The sequence below is a fragment of the Mustela lutreola genome, chromosome 2, assembly GCF_030435805.1.
Source record: "Mustela lutreola isolate mMusLut2 chromosome 2, mMusLut2.pri, whole genome shotgun sequence".
NCBI classification, from domain to species: Eukaryota; Metazoa; Chordata; class Mammalia; order Carnivora; family Mustelidae; genus Mustela; species Mustela lutreola.
In genome coordinates, this window is record NC_081291.1 from 7,814,892 (window position 1) to 7,833,702 (window position 18,811).

Sequence of the window (18,811 nt, forward strand, 5' to 3'; positions counted from 1 at the left end):
AGTGCCCTCAGAGTGGCCACTAGAGGCCACCCTCTCTGCCATTCAGAGGATCAAAACACTATCATCCACCTCTGAGGTTTTGCTTGGTTTCCTCTGACTGCCTCAAATGCCATGCTTTACACAGATGAGCTCAGCTCCTCCTACTAACATTACTGAGTCACATGCATTGAAAAATTTTACAGCTCTATTGAGTTATAACTGACACACAATAAATCCCACACATTTCACGTGTAGGATCTGATGAGTTTCCACATCTTGTAACCCAAAGTTATATTCTAAGCCCCTTTTGTCCCTCCCTCTAGCCTCTCCCCACCCCATCCCCAGACACCCCGAAACTGATCTGCTTCCTGTTCCTAGAGATGAGGCTGCATTTTCTGGAGTTTTAGGTACAGGGGACCAGAGAGTCTACACTCGTTCTTTTTATCTGGCTTCTCTTCCTCCGCAGAATTATCACGAAGATTCCTGTGTGGTTGTATTTGAGCCCTTTTTGCTACTGAGGGAACTGAGGCTCAGAGAGGTGTGGCTTGGGGGTGTGAGGAGGGGGAGGTGTCGCTCAGGTTTGGCCCTAGAGCGACGCGGGTCCCGGGGGCGCAGGCCACCGAGGGGCGCCCCGAAGGGTGGGCCGCGGGCAGGTGCACACAGGCACGGAGCCGCCCCGGGGCGGGCCTTTCCCAGCTCGCCGTCGGGGGCGGGGCAGGGGCGGGGCATGGGCGGGGCCTCGCGGCTCTGGGGCCTCCGATAAGGGCCTGCAGGGGGGCTCGGGCGCGCCTGGGCGCTGCGATAGGGCGGCGGGGCGTGCTCGCGGGGCGCCGCGGGGAGGCGCCGCGGCCGAAGGTCCCGGCGCGGCCACCCGGAACCGGGGCCGGCGACCCAGGCTGGGGCAGGGCCGGGCGGGGCGGGGCGTCCGGCCGTGTCGCGCCCGCCTGGCTCCCGGGGCCAGGGCCGCTAAAATGGCGGCGGCGGCGGTGACAGCGTCCCGCGCCGGGCGCGGGGGCCCGGTCGCCGCGTCGGGGGCCGACTAGCGCCTTCCCGGGCGCCGCGGCCCGGCCCCCTGGGCGCTCGCTCGCGGCCCCCACCCGGGCCCTCGGTCCGCCCTCCCCGTGCGCCCATGAACTCCGTGTCGCCGGCCGCCGCGCAGTACCGGAGCGGGAGCCCGGAGGACGCGCGCCGCCCCGAGGGCCGCAGGCCGCGGGGCCCCCGGGTTCCGGACCCCAACGGCCTGAGGCCCTCTGGAGCCAGCGGCCCCGCTCTTGGCTCGCCCGCGGCCGCCCCTGGGGAGCCGGACGAAGTGGACAAGTTTAAGGCGAAGTTCCTGACGGCCTGGAACAACGTGAAGTACGGTGAGGAGGGGGCGGGCCCGGGGCTTGGTTTCGGAGATAGGAGCTGGCCGAGAGTTCCGGCAGGCCGGGGGCTTAGAGGCCGGTGGGCGTCGAGGGGTGGCCGACCCTGGCCTGCTGAGTATTCTACCATTTACTCTCCTCCTGTGAGTCACCTGTAGGTCCCCCGCCCTGCCCCGGGCAGACCTGCCGCAGGTCCAAAAGGGAATGTGTTTTCAAGTCTATGCCATTCCCGTGTGACCTTGGGCAAGGTTTTTTCCTCTACTGCGCCTTAATTTTCCCCCTCTGTAAAACGAATACAAGAAGCTAACTGCTTTATTCATCCTGAATTGATGGCAAACACTTATGTGGTGGTTACCAGGGTCCCTGCCTCCCTCGGAGGGGAATATGGCACGGCTTGCCCCGTGCCAGCCCTGAGCTGGGACCTGGGAGACTGAGAGGTGGGGTGAGGGAGGGGGGTGGATGGAAGCATGACTGCCGTCAACCTGTCACGTTACATGTCTATCAAGCCAGTGCTTCATCTGGCTCGTGCTGCCCCACGTATCCCCAGGTTGGGCAGTCAAAAGCCGGACCAGCTTTAGCAAGATCTCCAGCGTCCACCTCTGCGGCCGCCGCTACCGCTTCGAGGGCGAGGGTGAGCTGGGGACCCCAGGCCAGACTCGAGGGAGACCTGGTGCTCCAGGTGGCCGCTGACAAGCCTGCGTCTTGTAGGTGACATCCAGCGTTTCCAGCGGGACTTCGTGTCCCGCCTGTGGCTCACGTACCGCCGGGACTTCCCGCCCCTCGCTGGAGGCTGCCTGACCTCGGACTGCGGCTGGGGCTGCATGCTGCGCAGTGGGCAGATGATGCTGGCCCAGGGCCTGCTGCTGCATTTCCTGCCCAGAGGTGAGCGCTGGAAGGGAGGGCGCCCAGCAGTCTCGTGCCAGGCACACAGGGCAGCAGGGTCAGAACTGTTTGTAGACTTAGCTTAAAGGTTTGTGAGATGGTGTGCGGAGTAGGTTTCTTGGGGGAGCGAGAGTTGATACAATAAGGTTCTGGATTGGGAAAATTGCTGGTAAAGCTGTGGCGGCAGGAGCATTAGAATTGCACAGAAAGCATGAGTAAATGGGAACGGTGCCCGCCCCCCGACGCCCACCCCACCAGCACCCTTTGATTCTGTACTCCATCCCCACCAGACTGGACCTGGGCTGAGGGCTCAGGCCCGGGACCCTCTGAGCCATCAGGGCTGGCCTCTCCCAACCGTTACCGTGGGCCTGCACGCTGGGTGCCCCCGCGCTGGGCCCATGGCACCCCCGAGCTGGAGCAGGAGCGGCGGCACCGGCAGATTGTGTCCTGGTTCGCCGACCACCCCCGGGCCCCCTTTGGCCTGCACCGGCTGGTGGAGCTTGGGCAGAGCTCAGGCAAGAAGGCGGGGGACTGGTATGGGCCGTCTCTGGTGGCACACATACTCAGGTGAGGGCCGTTGCAGGGAACAGGGGAACCACTGGGTTCCGACAGGCACTCAGGCCTTCCCTGTCACCCGCCAGGAAGGCTGTGGAGAGCTGCTCGGAGGTCACCCGTCTGGTGGTGTATGTTTCTCAGGACTGCACAGGTAAGAGACTGGAAACCAAGGTCCCAGAGTTGTCACCCAGAGCTGATCACTACTTACCTTCCTGGGGCAGAGGAAGCCTGGGAAAGGATTTGAGACCCACACAGGGGAGGTGGGAGGTGCTTAGGATCCCCCACGGTCTCTGGTACCAGGATAGGAAACATTAGGGGCTTCTTGGCAAGTGGAGAAGAGAAGATATAAGGGCTTCCCTCTCTCGGGTCCAATTTACTCTTACCCTGTAAACAATTGTAACACATACAAAAGTCTGCTCTCTGTCACAAGGGATTGTAGTGAGGATTGAGTCGATAATACAAGTTAAACTCTTAGAGCAGGGCTTGTCACACAGTTAGTGTTAGCTAAATATTATTATTATTATTATTGTTCCCCACTCTCTTCCAAATCAGTTTTTTGGTTTTTTTTTTTTTTTTTTTTTTTTTTTTTAAGATTTTATTTGTTAGGGTGCCTGGGTGGCTCAATGGGTTAAGCCTCTGCCTTTGGCTCAGGTCATGATCTCAGGGTCCTGGGATCGAGCCCCGCATCGGGCTTTCTGCTAAGAGGGAGCCTGCTTCCCCGTCTCTCTCTGCCTACTTGTGATCTTTCTCTGTCAAATAAGTAAAATCTTCAAAAAAAAAATTTTTTTTTTGTTTATTTGATAGAGAAAGAGAGTACAAGCAGGGAGAGTGGCAGGCAGAGGGAAAGGCAGAAGCAGAACTTCCTGCTGAGCAGGGAGCCCAACTTGGGACTCAATCCCAGGACTCTGGGATCATGACCTGAGCCAAAGGCAGAGGCTTAACCAACTGAGCCACCCAGGAGCCCCTCCTTCAAATCAGTTTAGATAGGGTCTTCATTAATAGGAGCCTTAATGGTGTCAGAGAATCTACAAAACCTATATAAATCTTTATATAAAATTATAGACATTTAGACATGTAGACAATATTTGATTTTCACAGATGACCAGTATCTTAGTCCATTTGGGCTGCTGTACCAAAAATGCCACAGACAGGATAGCTTATAAATAATAGGAACTTATTTCTCATTGTTCTGGGGGCTGGGAAGTCCCAGATCAAGGCACCAGCAGATTCAGTGTCTGGTGGGGACCCACTTCCCAGTTCATTTTGCCGCCTTCTCACATGATGGAAGGGGCAGGTAGCTCTCTGGGGTCCTTTTTATACAGGCACTAATTCCACTCATGAGGATTCTATCTTCATGACCCAGTCCCCTCCCAAAGGCCCCACCTCTTAATACCATCACTTTGGGGATTAAGATTTCAGCATCTGAGTGTTGGGGGGACATAAGCATTCAGGCCATAGCAGCTCTGTTTCCAGAAGGGGTTGAATCCCCTTTTCTGGAGGCCTGGAGGGGGCTTACTTAGCAGTGAGGGAAGAGGTACCCAGAGCTCCCATTTCCATATTGGCAAAGTCACGTGCTGAGTAAGTAAATACTAACCAGGCCCTGGAACTGGGGAGGTGCTCTGGGTTGCGGGGAAGGCTCTCTGCCTCCCCCTGGTTTTATGTTCTTAGGGCCTCAGTTGTCCTCTGTAAAATGGAGATGTCCACACCTGCCATGAGGCCCTGGATTCATGGGGGGGGGGGGGGCACCCGAAACACTTCCTTCTCCGCTGATGACAGGAGTGGCACCCTGCGAGATGGCACAGGCATGGGGAGGGCCACTCTCCAAGGCCTGAAGGGTGGGTAGGAACATGACCTGCTGCATCATCTCCCCAGTGTACAAGGCAGATGTGGCACGCCTGGTGGCCAGGCCGGACCCCACGGCTGAATGGAAGTCCGTGGTCATCTTGGTGCCGGTGCGGCTGGGCGGCGAGACTCTCAACCCCGTGTACGTGCCCTGTGTGAAGGTGGGTGCCGTCAAGTTCCACTAAGCCTCCCCTGGGAACCACGCCAGCTTCTGTAGCTTGGGTGAGGTGTTTCTGCTGCCTTCATCTGTCCGTTTGCTCAGTAGTCAGGGAGCACCCAGTATGGGCCAAACACCGTCCCAGCGGCTGCGTTTCAGAGGGGAAGAGGCAAACGTTCGTGCCCTCTGGGATTAGACATTCTACTGGAGGACGGACAGACAGTGGGGGCCTGAAACCAAACTGACAGCTGTGGCGTTATGTCTTAGGTGCTAGAGGAATGAAAACTAACACTGGGAGGGGCAGAGGGGGGTGGCTGCAGCCTAGGAAAGCCCCTTTCCAGCCAAGGCAGATGAGGAGCCAGGGCGCTCTAGGCGAAAGGGATGGCAAAGCTGGAAAAACCCTGGGTTGTTTTCACTCAGAATAAAGGCCAAAGTTCTCCCTACAGCCTGCAAGGCTTTGTACCATGCCCCTGCCCATGCCTTGACCTCTTCTGCCCCCACTCTCCTTCCCACTTCTCTCTGCCCCCACCACACGAACCTCCTCACCTTTCTCAGAATACACTGGCCTCAGGGCCTTTGCACTCACTGTTCCAGCTGTTTGAAGTGCTCTTTCCCCAGAGATGCACTCCTAACTCCCTCTTACCTCCTTTGGATCTTTGCTGCAATGTCACCTCAGTGAGGCCTTTCTGACTCCCTTACTTAAAACTGCAAAGCCCTTTTCCCTTCTTTATTCTTCTCCCAGTGTTATTGCCTACGGACACGTGGCAAAACTTGTCTTTATTCCGCATTCATCTCCTACACTGGAGTATCAGCTCCTCAAGAGGGGGCTGGGTTTGCACACATTGGGGGTTTGCCAAGTGCTTCTCTAGGGCCTGACAGCACCTGCCCAGAGCGTACTCCTCTGCCCACTTTTCTCCCTGCAGGAGCTCCTGCGTTCCGAGCTGTGCCTGGGCATCATGGGGGGCAAGCCACGGCATTCACTGTACTTCATCGGCTACCAGGGTAAGCCCACCCCATTGCACCCCCCGCACCTCCCCCTTCCTCAGCCCCCCTCATGCCTCCACCCTTGCAGATGACTTCCTGCTCTACCTGGACCCCCACTACTGCCAGCCCACCGTGGATGTCACTCAGGCTGACTTCCCCCTGGAGGTGAGCCGGGTGGGATCCCCAGGGTGGGGCTGGGGAAGGTGGAGGGGGCTGCAGCCCTGAGCTTCCCTCCTTTGTACGCCCAGTCCTTCCACTGCACCTCACCCCGAAAAATGGCCTTCGCCAAGATGGACCCGAGCTGTACGGTGGGGTTCTATGCTGGAGACCAGAAGGAGTTTGAGACGCTCTGCTCAGAGCTGACCAGGGTGAGCCAGAAGTGGTGGAGGGCGGAGGGCAAGGGGCAGTGAGGGGGGAGAAGAGGAACAGAGACACCTCGAGTCCCGCAGACCTGGGGAATCAAGATTGTTATCCTGCCCACAAGCTACAAAAGACCAGTTAGGACTGATTGGACCAAAACAAGGGCAGGAGATGAAAAGTTGGGGACATTATTGCTTGAAGGACAGCTGCATCCATGAGCTCAACCAGTAGAAACTGTCCCATCAGGGCTTTACCCTTAAGAGTGGCAAGGGGCACCCACCCCCCTGTTCAGCGGAAAGGGAGCCCTGCTTTCCCAGAGTTGCAGCAAAAATCCTAGGGCTGCTGCTCATTGGTCAGTCTGGATCACGTGCCTATCGTGGTGGTCCGGGAACGGGAGGCACTGATTGGCTGGCCTGGGTCACTGCCCTGGAGGAATGTGAGGCGAACATGATAACCACTACACTACGGAAACACCACAACCCTGGAGGAATGAGTCGAGCTCAGGAAGCACCTGGTAAATGCACCCGTTAGGGTAATTACACCTATAGAACGATATAGTTTAGGGCTAAACCACGCTCTCCCTCCTCCCGCCAGGTCCTCAGCTCCTCCTCAGCCACTGAGCGCTACCCCATGTTCACGCTGGCTGAGGGCCATGCTCAGGACCACAGCTTGGATGACCTCTGCTCCCAGCTCTCCCAGCCAACACTGCGGCTCCCACGCACAGGGCGGCTCCTCAAGGCCAAACGCCCAAGCTCGGAGGACTTCGTGTTTTTATAACGGGTGGGGTTGGGGGAGATGAGCACTATTTATTTTTTTATTTATGTCATGCTGGGTGTGGGAGCTTGAAACCTGGAGGTGATGGGTCTTCCCCTTATCACCCCCTTGACAAGTGCAGCTGAGACCAGTCCAGGAAACCTCAGAACTGGGGGCCCTCCAGGCAGGGGCAGTCCGCCTGCCTCTGGCCAGCTGGGCCCTCCGCCCAGGGCAGGGAGGGAGGGCTCCCAGACACCCACTCAGGGCCTGACTCTAGTACTGTAGTTTGCACTGGACCACCCGTGCCCCTCGCTGGTCCCAAAGCCCCTACCCTGCTGAGGTCTAGGGGTGGTGGGGGGAACTGTGGCCACTGGGGGCTAATAAAGCCGTTTAACTTGACTGTGGCTGTGGCTCGCCCAGCATTTGAGGGACGGGGTCCAAGGTGTATGTCAAGGGGAGATGGCGCGGGAAGCTTGTTAGCTAGGCCTCAGCTTCCAGATCTGTGAGATAGCAAGACTTCTCTGCCCACGGGCCAACACATGGTCCACACAGTCTGTGAGGAAGATGCATCCAGGAGCTGACTGGAAGGGAGGGACCCCAGAGCCTCTGGCTGCTTCCTGGAGCTCAAGGGCCGCTCTTGGGACCCTGGGGCTTCCTCCGTTGCCGGCCCAGCTGGCGGAAGTGCAGCCGTTTGGGGTTGAGCCCAAAGGCCTGCAGTCTCTGGCGGCTAAATTCCCGCCCCCCGAGTGTCACAGTGGGGCCCAGGAGACGCGCCTTCTTGCTCCTCCTCCGCCTCTGGGGGACTGGCTTCTGCGTATGTGACATGGGGCCTGCTTCTTCCTGTGCTGGGGGGCTCCCGGGCTGGGCCTGCTTCCCGCTAGCCCCATCAGGTGTCAGCAGCTGTCCCTGCGGGCCGTCTTTGTCTCTCTGTGGCTTTCCTGTGGCTTCTGAAAGTGTCTCCATCCTGAGAAGAAAAGTGGGGGCTCAGCCCAAGCTGGTCACGATTAGGCCAATTCCTGAGTACACATCCCCCATTTTACAGATGAGGAAAGGAGAGGCTCACAGAGGCAAGGCGCCAAATCAGGGGCCTCTCTGGGGTTCAAACCCAAGTCTGACACCAAAACTGGGCCTTTCCTTTTGAACTCCAAGGCTCGATGGTACTGCTGATCACTGTGGCATTTTGAGCCTGGGCCTATTCTAAGCTATTCATGGAAAGCAGCTTTAAATCAGCTCTGGGAGGTTCTATCAGCCCTGCTTTATAGATCGGGAAATAATGGGGCACAATAATATTAACTACTAATACCCTTACGGTATTTCCTATGTTCTAGGCACTTTACATGAATGAATTCACTTAATCCTCAAAAACCCAACAAGAAACGAGCCATCTTTACTCCCTACCTGCATTTTTTTTTTTTTTTTTTTTTTTTTTTTTGGTCAGAGAGAGGGAGAGCGAGCGAGCACAGGCAGACAAAATGGCAGGCAGAGGCAGAGGGAGAAGCAGGCTCCCTGCCGAGCAAGGAGCCCGATGTGGGACTTGATCCCAGGACGCTGGGATCATGACCTGAGCTGAAGGCAGCTGCTTAACCAACTGAGCCACCCAGGCGTCCCTCCTTACCTGCATTTTTAAAATAAGGAAACAGGCCCAGAAAGGGCAAAGGCCTTGCCCAAGGCCACACAGCTGTGGCTGGCCAGGATCTGAACCCAGGGATCGAGAAAGGAAGCCCCATTTCCGGGGCCACACAACAAATGGCTGACAGAGCGCGCGGCAAGCCCAGGCCCAGCAGGCAAGGGATACTCACTCCTCTGGGCAAAGTGACTTGAAGATCTGCCTCTTTTTCCATAAGTTCTGGGCCTTCTGGCTGTACGCCCGCTTGTCCTGCAGTTCCTCTTGCTCTGACCTGTGCCGTCAGCAGACATGCCTGTCGTGGGGAGCTCTGGGAGGTGCCCCCACCTGCTTGGCCCTCCCCTGGCCCACCTGGCCCGGCCCTGTCACCTGTACATGCAGGTTTTCTTCAGGGAGCACCACCGATTCAGCTCCTTGTCATCGGCAGCGAGGATCTGCACAGGAAGGGAGCAAAGGGGCCCGCATGTGAGCCCCAGGTTGGGGGGGGGGGCCCAGGTCACTCACAGCTTTGGCCACCTCACTAGTCAAAGGCAGGTCATGCTACTCCCACTCGGCAGGGACCATAGCAGGAGAGGACTGATTGCTGTGGGGGCCACTGGAAGGTTTTGGCAGCAGGGATCAAATGGGGAAACTGAGGCTCGGCCAGGAGATCATTGCCTGAGTCACGTGATCGGGAAGTGACTGATTTCAGATTCCAGTTTGGGCCCGGGATGCCTGCGCCTCACTCGGGCACCGTGGTCCCAGTAACCTCAGGACAGGCAGGGGCTCCTCGCCGATGACCGCGTGTGCCAATGACAGGTGAGGCCTCACCACAGAAACTACCGACGCTGCCAGGAAGACTGAGCCAAGCGCAGCAGTCCTGAGCTGCATAAACGTGGGCTTGGCTGGCCTTGACGGGTGAGGCCCCCAAAACCCCCACGGCTAAGGGGCCAGCGGTGCTGCAAGAGCCACACACACACACCTCGGCTCCATAGCCAGGGTTGGGGGGGCTGTTATTAGCCCATTTTACAGTCAGGGAAACGGAGGCACAGCATTCTAGGTCATAGTTGGTGAGTGGCCACGGCCAGATTTGAACCCGGGCATCTGTTTCCAGAGCCCACCCAGTCCTAACGGCCACCCAACCACCGATATTTGGTAAGAGATTTAAAAGTAATATTTATAGCGTGTCCTGTGGGCCTCAGAGACAGCCAAGGCAGGTCATGTTATCTGTATGGGTGTCTTCCGCAGAAGGAACGGGGGTTGCAGCATCTGCTGGCTGCACACGGCCCCTTGCCCGCAAGGTGCACCCCCACCCCCCCAGCAGCACCACTGTGGGGTCCCACCTCCTCGGTGCTTAGCCCAAAGTCGCAGGGAACCACGGTGCGGTACTTAAAGCGACAGGGCAGGTCGTCAATGATGTCCTCATAATCCAGCCGGTAATACTCGTCCAGGTACTCCTCGAACGTCTTGTCGCCTGTGCAGGGAGGGACCCAGGCTGCTGGGGTGTGCCGGGCCCCGCAGAGCCCCTGCCTGCCCCCACCCCCAGCCCGGGCCTCACCAGGCTCAAACACTGGCTTCTCCTGCCCCACGGCTGCAGCGAAGGGGGACTTCCGCTTCTTCTTGCCCGTCTGGGGGGCCTCACGCGGCTTCTTCCGCGGCTGGCTGGGGTCGTAGTCCGCATCCATCTGCAGAGATGCAAAGGTCAGGCCAGCCCTCACTTGGGGGGGGGTGGGCTCACCCCTCGGGGTCCCCCCGCTCTGCCCATGGCACCTACATTGAAGTCGGGGTCCTCACAGTGCAGCTCCTGGTCCCAAGCTCCAGCCTGTTCAGTCCCAGCCCATGTGTCCCAGTTCCAGTCATCTGAGGACACAGAGGTAGGGGGTCAGGGTGGAACTCTGGACTTCAGATACAGCAGCTCCCCCAGGCTGGTGCCCCCGGTGACCTCACCTTCAAGCCCTTCCTCTTCCTCAAATTGCGGCTTCTCCTGCTCCACGGTGCCATAGTACTCGTCCCCAAAACATCTCTGCAGGGTCAGGGCCAGGAGGCTCAGCAAGGCCCACTCCCCCAGACCACCTCACTCTCACACCTTACATGGCTCCCGGCATCCCCCAGACCTCACTGCTGATGTGAGAGGAGGCTGGTGTGTCCAGGCCCCTCTGTGCCCCAGTACCCGCCCCTGCTGCTCCAAAGAGCCGTGGTTCTTCCTCTTCAACAGGCCTTTGCCCCCACAGTACCCCCTGCCTGGGGCACCCCTCCCTCCTTGGCTGCCAAGCTGTGGCTCAGGCTTCAGCTGCCCGCCCTGACCCGCTCACCACCACGCCCGACAGTCGACTGGGGACTCCTCGCAGACCCTACCTCCCCCGAAAGTCCTCGTCACCACTCTGATCGCTGGGGGTTGTAACTGTACAGTTAAGGGTCAGCCCTCAGACCTGGAGCTCTGGGAGGGCAGGGGCCGCTCCGTGACCTGGTGCTCTGTGACCACAAGGCTATGTCATTTATTAAGCGCCTACTGTATGCCCATTTCTGGGCTGCAACTCACTGCATTCTCACAAGCACCCCAAGAGACAGAAACGATCTCCATTTCACTGAGAAACTAAAGCCTGTACAGCCTTGGTCTCCTCCCCTCACCTCCGGGCTTGGTCAGGGGTCTCTTTGGGGCTCCCAGGGTCCCCCCTGCTCTCCCCATACAGCATATCGCCTGTTTCTGTGGCCTGATGCTATGTCCCTTCAAACCCTACAAGTTTCAAGGAAACACAACTACTCCCTGTCCCTTGAGCGTTACCAATTTTTATGCATGTTTCTCCCAAGCTATCCTGAGGTAGACAGGATACACTTTACAGACAAGGACACACGCACAGAGACATCAAGCCACTTCTCTGAGGCCACACAGCCTGGACACACGCACGGACTGCAAGGCCTTGTCCCAGGCAGCACTGCATGCACGGCTGGGTGGGGTCCAGGGGTCGCACCTGCATGAGCTGGTCATGGCGGGCGGGGTCAAAGTCGTCCTCGAGGTCCCGCTCCTCAAACCCCAGGGTTTCGTTGCCTGTGACCTGCCGCAGCCTCTCCAGCTTGGCCAGAATCTCTTTCCTTTTCAGGTTCTTCAGCTGCTTGAGCTCTTCCTGCTTCTTCGCTTTCTCCTGCGGGTGGCAGGCCAGGGGAGAGTGGGAGCGAGGGCTCCCCCTGCACAGTGCGCCGCCCTCCCCCCCCCCCGGCACCCCCCCACTCACCCTCCTCTTCCGCTCCCGCGTCTCCTCTCTCTTCTCCTTCCTGCGCTCATCCTTGCGGCGCACGGAGGACGCAATGCTTCGAGGGTAGGTCTTGACCTGTGGGCAGCACGGGAGCCCAGAAGGGCCACAAGGATGATTCTGGGCTCTCCCGGCCCGGGTCCCCAAAGCCCGGGTCCTCCCTAGCCCCAGCCCCAGCCCCGCACCAAGGCCGAGTCCGGCTCCTCAAAGCGGAAGTTGTACTTGTGCTCAAAGTCCTCCTGCTTCTTCAGAAACAGCTCCCCCTCGTCTGAGGAATCGTCCACGGCTAGCTGGACGGGGAGGCCTGGGCCCCTGAGGGACAAAAATGAGGCAGGGCTGGGGAGTCAGCCGAGCCCCCATACCCCTGTGTACTCCCATATTAATGCATGGAACCTGCACAAGAGCCCTACTTTTGGGGCACCCCCATTTGACAGATAGGGAAACTGAGGCACAGAGTCCAGGGACAGGGCCACGTAGCCCCAGAGCCCACATGCCGCAGCTCGTCCTCACAGGACAGTAACTCTGCCACCATCTGTGTGAAGAAGTAAACACCTGGTGCCCTTTGCCTTTGGGCTGGCAGGGCTCCAGGCTCCTGGGGAACACGGCTGCTCACCCTTCCTCCTCTTCTGCCTCCTCTTCCTCTTCCTCGTCTTCCTCCTCCTCGTAGCGTTTATTGAGGATATAATCCCGCAGGAACCGCTCTCCTTCATCCAGCTCTGGGTTGCTCCAATATTCCTTGAGGTGGGTCTGGGGGGGAGGGGGCAGTGGACAGGACCCAGGTCAGGGACTTGTGGGCAGGGAAGGAGGGTGGGCTCGGCTCCATGTGGACTTAAGTAACTAAAACGTCACAGCCCATCTGTGAAGAAGGGGGGACAATCGCCATCTTACAGAAGTAGAAACTGGCACCCAGAGCGGGGCACACCGCAGTCTTCACGTGATGGGCTCTTGGCTACTCCCTCAAGGACTGGTTTCCAGAAAAAGCCTGGGGACGGACCAGACAGGAGAACTCACCAGTTCCTTCAGGGTGTCAGGGTTGTCAATCTCCTTCTGCCCCTTCAGCCACTCCACATAGTCTGCATCCTCCTGGGCCTGAGGGGATGCCAGCTCTGAGGGCCTGGGGACCCCTGCCCGCCGCCAGGCCCCAGCCAGCCAGGCCCAGCTCCCACCTTCTCCTCTTTGGTTTGAGCACGTTTCTGTAGCAACCCGGAGCCACCTTCCCCGGCACTGTCCTCATCGTCGCTGTCCTCCACGAATGCCCGGAAGCTGCCCATGTGAGAGAAAACGCCTCAGGAGACACAGCCTTGCCCACAGGCCCGAGATGAACCCTGTTTACTAAGTCCTGGGCTCCCCTCAACAAGCTCAGAGCAGCACTGTGACACAGAGGGTATTGTCAACCCCATTTAACAGATGGGGAAACTGAGGCACAGAATAAGTGACGTGCCCAAGGGCACACAGCCATGAAGTAACAGGGCTGGATTTGAACCCAGGCTGGGCCTGTCCAATCCCAGAGCCTCGAGTCCGATCCATCTGGCCATTGAGCAGGCCCAGGCTCACCTTTCCTTGAGCTGTTTCTGTTCCTCTACGTAACTCTGCGACGTGAGCTGCTGCAGAGAGAGCGACAGTGGGCCTCAGGCCCAGCGCCAGGCCCCTCAGCCCCCAGCCAGGCCCTCCACCCCACCTACCGGGAATCTCCGGTCGGAGCTCTCTGCGTCTGAATTTTCCTCGTCGACATATTTGCTGGGCAAGGACAAACAAGGGCTTCAGCGCAGACTCCCCACGGCCCGTCGGTCCCCCGGGGTGGGGAGCTCTTACGAGCAGCCAGTGGAGGGCAGGGCGGTGCAGGTGGATCACGGACCCTCCCGTTCTCTGAGAGCCCCTTAATCCTGGTGAGTCACCACCAGCTCCTTCCCACCTCTTCCAAGACCCCCATGCGTCAGCCTGCCCTGGGAAGGCTCGGGGGAGGGATGGGTAGGGAAGTCAGGATCTCTCCTCACCCTTCTTTCTCCAAGATAACCTTCCTTTCATAGTCCTTCAGGTACATAGGACGCATCTTCTTTTGCTTCTTTTCAGCTTCCTCAGCCTCCTCGCTCTCCGAGGACGATACTGCTGGGTTGCCAGAAGACACCTGCCATCACCTACAAGCCCCTTCCTTCCCCAGGCGGAGAATTCCCACAGGGCGGGGCTGGGGTCCAATCTCGATTTCAAATGTCACACTTAAAACCACTCGGTAGTAGCTGGCTGTGCTCACTCAGTAACTCGTGCTTTGACCAGGGCTGAGCACACAGTCATTATTAACGAGTAATAATGTAAAACACTCCGCTAAGCACTTATGGCATAGAATGGAGAACATACACAGTATGATGGTTCATTAAATAGTCACACAAACCAGTAAGGCAACGAGGAACCTGGGCCCTAGGGAGGAGCAGCCCCAGACCTGTTTTCTGATAGAAGGTGGCATCCTTCTGATAAATGCGGGGGTCCTTCTTCTTCAACAAGGAGAGAGTTGTGTAAAAGTCACGCTCTTGCTGGGGGTCAAATTCCTAAGGCATGAGAAGGATCAGGGCTAGACTTCAGAAGGGAGACGGATGAGGGCCCTTGTGGAGGCTGGGGGCACTAAGTGACAAGGGCAGGTGGGCTGAGAGGGTGTGGAAATTAGGGTGGAGCCAGGAGTAAGAAGTGATCCAGCTGGATAGAGGCAGGCTGGGGGCTGGAGGGTGGGCAAGAGGGGCAGTGGGAAGATGTGAAACAGGTGGCGGAGGAAGAGGGGCCCTCAATGGGGGTGGTCTGGGACGGCCACACAGAGGTACAGGATCTGAGCTAGAGTAAGGGGTAAGGGCAGGATACTTCCTGGGAACAAAGGATTGAGGTGGGGGCCGGTGAGCAGAGAGGACATAAGTGGGACAGCAAGCAGGGGCTGGGCGGCACAGGGAGGCCCCCAAAAGACCAGGCCTGATGTGAGAAGCTGAGTACCCCATGTGGCAGAAGGATGCCTCACTTCAGGGGCTGAGTCGGACCCTGACAAATGGTTAAACTCTTGGGAATGAAAGAGGGGACACAGCGGTCGCACCTCACACATCGGGATGGGGAGGTGGATGGTGGGCGGAGAGGGGAGGTAGGAGGGCATGCCTCCCCCGGGGATGGAGAGCCCGCTGTGTGTCCTTCAAGGGATTAGGAAAAGGAAGATGGAAACTCCCGTAGGGTGAAATAGGGTTGTGGGTTAGCCGCCCTCTGTGTATCAGGGTTGGGAAGCGGTGTGTGTGTGGGGGGGGAACTTGGATGCTTCCCGAATGTACGGCACCGGGGTGAGAATGCTCACCACGCGCTCGTCGCTAGAGTCAGACTCGGAGCTGGAGTCGCCGCCACTGTCCCGGTCCCCGTAGCGATCTTTAACTGCGGGGCAAAGACGGGAACCCCCCCCCAGATCAGCGTGGAGGACCAGATGAGCCCCCACTTCCCGACGACCCGGCACGCGCCGCCGCCCCCCGCGCATGCGCCCCGCACTCACGCCGCTGCAGCTCCTCGCGCTCCCGGTAGCGGCCGTACCGCGCGGCAAACGCCGCGTTGACCCGCAGAGGCGACGACCCTCGCGGTTCCGGCATGGCGGCTCTGCGGCCCACTGCGCATGCGTGCAGCGAGTGGGTCCACCCCCAACCCCCCGGAAGGCGGGGCTACTCCCGGCCCCCGCGAGCCTGAGAGGAGGCGGAGCCTCGCGGGCCACGCCTAATCCTGTCCGCAAGCTTTCCGGGATCCCTTACGCGATGCGACCACAATCCCCGCCCGTGGGTCACGCCTCTTCGAGTCAGACTCCAGCCACCGCCCACTCCCCCCACCCACCCCCGCCCGCCCGGGGCTCCCGGCACCCAGCTGACATCTGGGGGCCCTTTCTCCACTCGCGGTTTCCTGCCTCCCTTCCGTTTCGACAGCGTAAACCGCTGCCCCACCCAGCTCACTCACCTCTCGCACCCTGGGAATTACCACTCTCACCCCTCCCCCAAAGCATTCACAACCTGCGACCCCTCTTTCGACCCCCTACAAACATGCTGGACGCGCGGCTCTCCATCGCTTCAAAAATCAGAAGCCACCAGCTCTGATCATGCACAAGTCTTAATTTAATGGGTAAAAACATTAAGTTATCACACAATTTTTTTCCACAAAGCTTAATAAATAGAATCTCTTTTTTTAAACGCTGTACAAGAGACTGGAAAACAAGCTTCCAACAAAATATGAACGAACTCATGACTACCCTTTGATTCGAAACTCTCCCCCCTCCCACCCCATGCCTGAAAGCAGTGTGCACACTTTGAGGTCTCTCTCTGGGTACAAGCCAGCCAAGGTCGCCAGGTTCCAGGAGCCCTGGAAGCGATGACCTCACTCTGGGGCTGGGGCTTTAAACGCTCTGTTCTTGGGCGTCTGCAGCCCCAGCAATCTGAGGCACAGAGAAAACGGAACCGTTTAGATGGCTGTTGTCGGCAAGAGCCCTTCTCTGCCCAGCACGTCAAAAGGGGTGAGAAAAACAAATGAGAAATGTCCCTCAAACACACACACCCCGCAAATCAACACCAACAAGCCACAAACGGGTGCCCCTCCCCTTTTGACAGTGGGCAGAAATGAGGGGAGAAAGTGTTTCTTTCCTCCTCTCTTGATGCAGAACCCCGCTGGGTCCTGTTGCAGGAGTGGGTGGCCCTGGGTCACAGCAGCACCACCGTATGCCCCTGCAGGATGTCCATGAGATCCTGGGCCCCTAGCCCCTGCGCCAGCTCCAGGGGTGTGAGGCCCCTGGCGTCCCTGTGATGGAGATCAGACTCCATAGCCAGGAAGCTGACCACAGCCGTGTGGCCCTCTCGCACCGCCAGGTGTATGGGGAGCGCCCCAGTGCCATCAGGCGCGTTGACATCAGCACCATGCTCTACCAAGACCTTCAGGGTGTCCAGGAATCCAGTGCGCGCAGCGTCATGGGCTGGAGTAGTGCCGGTGGCGTCCTGAACATTGGGGCTGGCACCTTGCTTGAGGAGCTCCAAAGCAATGGTGGGGCTGCCGAACATCATGACCTGTGTGGGGGCCAAGGATAAGGGGTCTCAAGGGAGAGGTTCCAGGAAAAGGGGGTCACTGAAGAGAGGGGTCACTCAAACATAGGGAACACTAGAGATCTTCCAAAAAATCAGGAAACCCCAGATAACACAAGCTCTCAGACAGCTGTTGGATACCCCCAGAGAAATACATCTCCTGGGAAGAGGGACCCCTCCCCAAGAAACTGGTCATCCCCTAAGGACAAGATAATCCTCTAAGGAGTAGCCTCGGTGAAAACTTTCAAGGAACTTAAAACCCTCCCCAAAAAAGCAGAGACAGGCCCCATCCCATAAAGGAGATCGTTAAGAAATATGGCCCCCACCCCAGGATATCAGCCTCATAAAATGAAAACTGCCCCCTAAGTACTTGACAGAGGACTGAAGGGAAAGGAAGTGCCCAGGGAATTTGAAACCCCTTCTCTAATTAACAGCTCCTCCCATATAGTGAGAATGCTTCAGAGGGTACTTGGGCCCCTTAAGAAATGGGGTTCCCCTGTAAAATGCCCCCCCCCCGAGAATAAGGACGCTCAAGCAATGTGTAACTGTGCCCCCATTAGGACTTTCCTTAATATACCAGAAATCCGGGGAACCAACAAACCCAGGAATGGAGATCTCCCCAATAACTGGATTCCTCTCAGAGAACCCTCCATTAAATGGGGACCCCCTGGAAACACGAATCCTCCTTTCCTGTATTTGGAAGGTCCAAGAAACTAGAGCCACCCCTATGAAACCAGGATCCAAAGAAGCTGAACTCATATCACGGAATAATAATCTCCCCAGTGAAACTGAATCCCCCGCATCCAGAGAATAAGAAATCCTCCAGAGAAGATGGAAAGTCCTCCCCTCCCCCAACCTAACCCCATCCATCCACCACCCACCCACGGAAAAGGGAGCAACATCGGCCCAGGAAAAAAGGACGGGACTCCCCAGTCCACCACCACCGCGACCAGGAAACGTAAGGGAAAGGGTCTGGGGTCCCAGCCCCGCCCTCACTCCGAGCTGGCCGGGCCTCACCTGCAGCGCCGTCTTGCCGAAGCGGTTCAGGGCGTCGGGATGCACGAGCTCGCGGTGCAGAAGGCGGCGCACCTCCTGCACGTCGCCCCGGGCCGCCGCCCCGGTTAGCCGGTCGCCGGCGCGGACCTCCTCCAGCAGCATGTCGACACTGGCAGCCTGCAAAGCCCCCGCCCCACCCCGGCGCCGTCAATGCGGGGAAAGCCACGGAAACCCGCCCGAAGATCCGCTCCGAGGCGCACCTGGCCCGCGCGAGGCTCCCAGCTCAGCTCGCCCGTCGGCTCTCCGGCGCGACCCCCGCCCTCCCGGCGGGCTCCTCCCCGCTCGGCCAGCGGGTCGCCGGGGGCTGAGAGCCCGGCCCAACCCTCCGCCGCCCGCACCGCCCGGCCGGGCGCCCGCCCCTTGGGGGCCGGGTCTCCCCCCAACTCACCCTCCCTCCTCCGCGACGTCTGTTCTGAGGCGGTGTCGAAGCCGCTGCCAAGCTGGCCGTCAGGGGGCGGTGCCGGCACGCCGGAGGCCCCGCCCCGAACGCTGCGGATTTGTTTTCTTACGAACTCGCTACACTGTAGCCCAGCCGCTTTGCCCGGCGCGCGACCCGCCGGCGCCCCGCCCACGCAGCCAGCGCAGCCAATGGTCGCTCGTCGCCGGGGGAGTTTTACGCTCCGGCATGGGCGGTACCGCTCCTGATTGGCCGAGCCGGGGCGACCGGTGGGCCGCCGGCAATGGCGGGGTTTTCGGTTTTTCAAACTCGCCAGGCGGGCGGGAAAGGGAGACGGTTTAACTGACCCGCGGGGGAAAGGTCAGGGGCAGGGTAGCGCGGGCAGTCCAGTCTGGAGTTTCACCATTCAGTCACGCGATAAGCACTTATTAGCCCTTAGTCTGTGCAGAGAGCTTTATTTCACTCATTCGCCTACTGTGTGCTGGAACCCGTCCCGCGCTGGGGAGCGCAGGTTCGGGCAACTACATAATTTTAGGTAGCGTTAGGCACCGTCAAGAAAATAAAACGAAGA

General features: G+C 58.8%; 3 protein-coding genes across 5 annotated transcripts; 1 reads left to right on the forward strand and 2 right to left on the reverse strand.

The window, feature by feature from the left end:
• The first annotated feature begins 890 nt into the window (after positions 1–890).
• On the forward strand, positions 891–7,272 carry ATG4D (autophagy related 4D cysteine peptidase). Its single transcript, XM_059159962.1, has 10 exons — positions 891–1,340; positions 1,888–1,971; positions 2,049–2,222; positions 2,513–2,789; positions 2,864–2,928; positions 4,650–4,780; positions 5,700–5,778; positions 5,849–5,925; positions 6,009–6,128; positions 6,715–7,272. The coding sequence occupies exons 1-10, from the start codon at positions 1,109–1,111 to the stop codon at positions 6,895–6,897; spliced, it is 1,422 nt and encodes a 473-aa protein (XP_059015945.1). The 5' UTR covers positions 891–1,108; the 3' UTR covers positions 6,898–7,272.
• Positions 6,907–15,364, reverse strand: KRI1 (KRI1 homolog). Of its 3 annotated transcripts, none has more exons than XM_059159960.1 (19): positions 15,230–15,364; positions 15,041–15,114; positions 14,159–14,264; positions 13,719–13,827; positions 13,407–13,461; positions 13,279–13,328; positions 12,891–12,987; positions 12,736–12,813; positions 12,338–12,471; positions 11,910–12,036; positions 11,707–11,802; positions 11,446–11,616; positions 10,424–10,499; positions 10,251–10,336; positions 10,035–10,161; positions 9,820–9,950; positions 8,867–8,931; positions 8,673–8,771; positions 6,907–7,837 (listed from the first exon to the last, which is right to left on the reverse strand). In XM_059159960.1, the coding sequence occupies exons 1-19, from the start codon at positions 15,321–15,323 to the stop codon at positions 7,498–7,500; spliced, it is 2,115 nt and encodes a 704-aa protein (XP_059015943.1). In that variant the 5' UTR covers positions 15,324–15,364; the 3' UTR covers positions 6,907–7,497. The 3 variants fall into 3 exon arrangements, with proteins under 3 accessions (XP_059015943.1, XP_059015944.1, XP_059015942.1); XM_059159961.1 differs by having other exon boundaries at positions 13,279–13,325; positions 13,719–13,830; XM_059159959.1 differs by having other exon boundaries at positions 13,719–13,830.
• A 446-nt stretch (positions 15,365–15,810) lies between these two features.
• CDKN2D (cyclin dependent kinase inhibitor 2D) lies at positions 15,811–18,330 on the reverse strand. Its single transcript, XM_059159966.1, has 3 exons — positions 18,232–18,330; positions 17,805–17,960; positions 15,811–16,772 (listed from the first exon to the last, which is right to left on the reverse strand). The coding sequence occupies exons 2-3, from the start codon at positions 17,943–17,945 to the stop codon at positions 16,413–16,415; spliced, it is 501 nt and encodes a 166-aa protein (XP_059015949.1). The 5' UTR covers positions 17,946–17,960; positions 18,232–18,330; the 3' UTR covers positions 15,811–16,412.
• Positions 18,331–18,811: the final 481 nt, after the last annotated feature.

Coding starts and splice junctions, on each gene's coding strand:
- ATG4D (XM_059159962.1), top strand. CDS start 1,109: ATGAACTCCGTGTCGCCGGCCGCCGCGCAGTACCGGAGCGGGAGCCCG. Junction 2,223..2,512: donor GCTGCATTTCCTGCCCAGAG/GTGAGCGCTGGA, acceptor CATCCCCACCAG/ACTGGACCTGGGCTGAGGGC. Junction 6,129..6,714: donor TCTGCTCAGAGCTGACCAGG/GTGAGCCAGAAG, acceptor TCCTCCCGCCAG/GTCCTCAGCTCCTCCTCAGC.
- KRI1 (XM_059159959.1), bottom strand. CDS start 15,323: ATGCCGGAACCGCGAGGGTCGTCGCCTCTGCGGGTCAACGCGGCGTTT. Junction 12,472..12,735: donor CTGACACCCTGAAGGAACTG/GTGAGTTCTCCT, acceptor CCTCCCCCCCAG/ACCCACCTCAAGGAATATTG. Junction 10,337..10,423: donor GGAAGAGGAAGGGCTTGAAG/GTGAGGTCACCG, acceptor CTGTGTCCTCAG/ATGACTGGAACTGGGACACA.
- CDKN2D (XM_059159966.1), bottom strand. CDS start 17,945: ATGCTGCTGGAGGAGGTCCGCGCCGGCGACCGGCTAACCGGGGCGGCG. Junction 16,773..17,804: donor TCGGCAAGACGGCGCTGCAG/GTGAGGCCCGGC, acceptor GCCCCCACACAG/GTCATGATGTTCGGCAGCCC.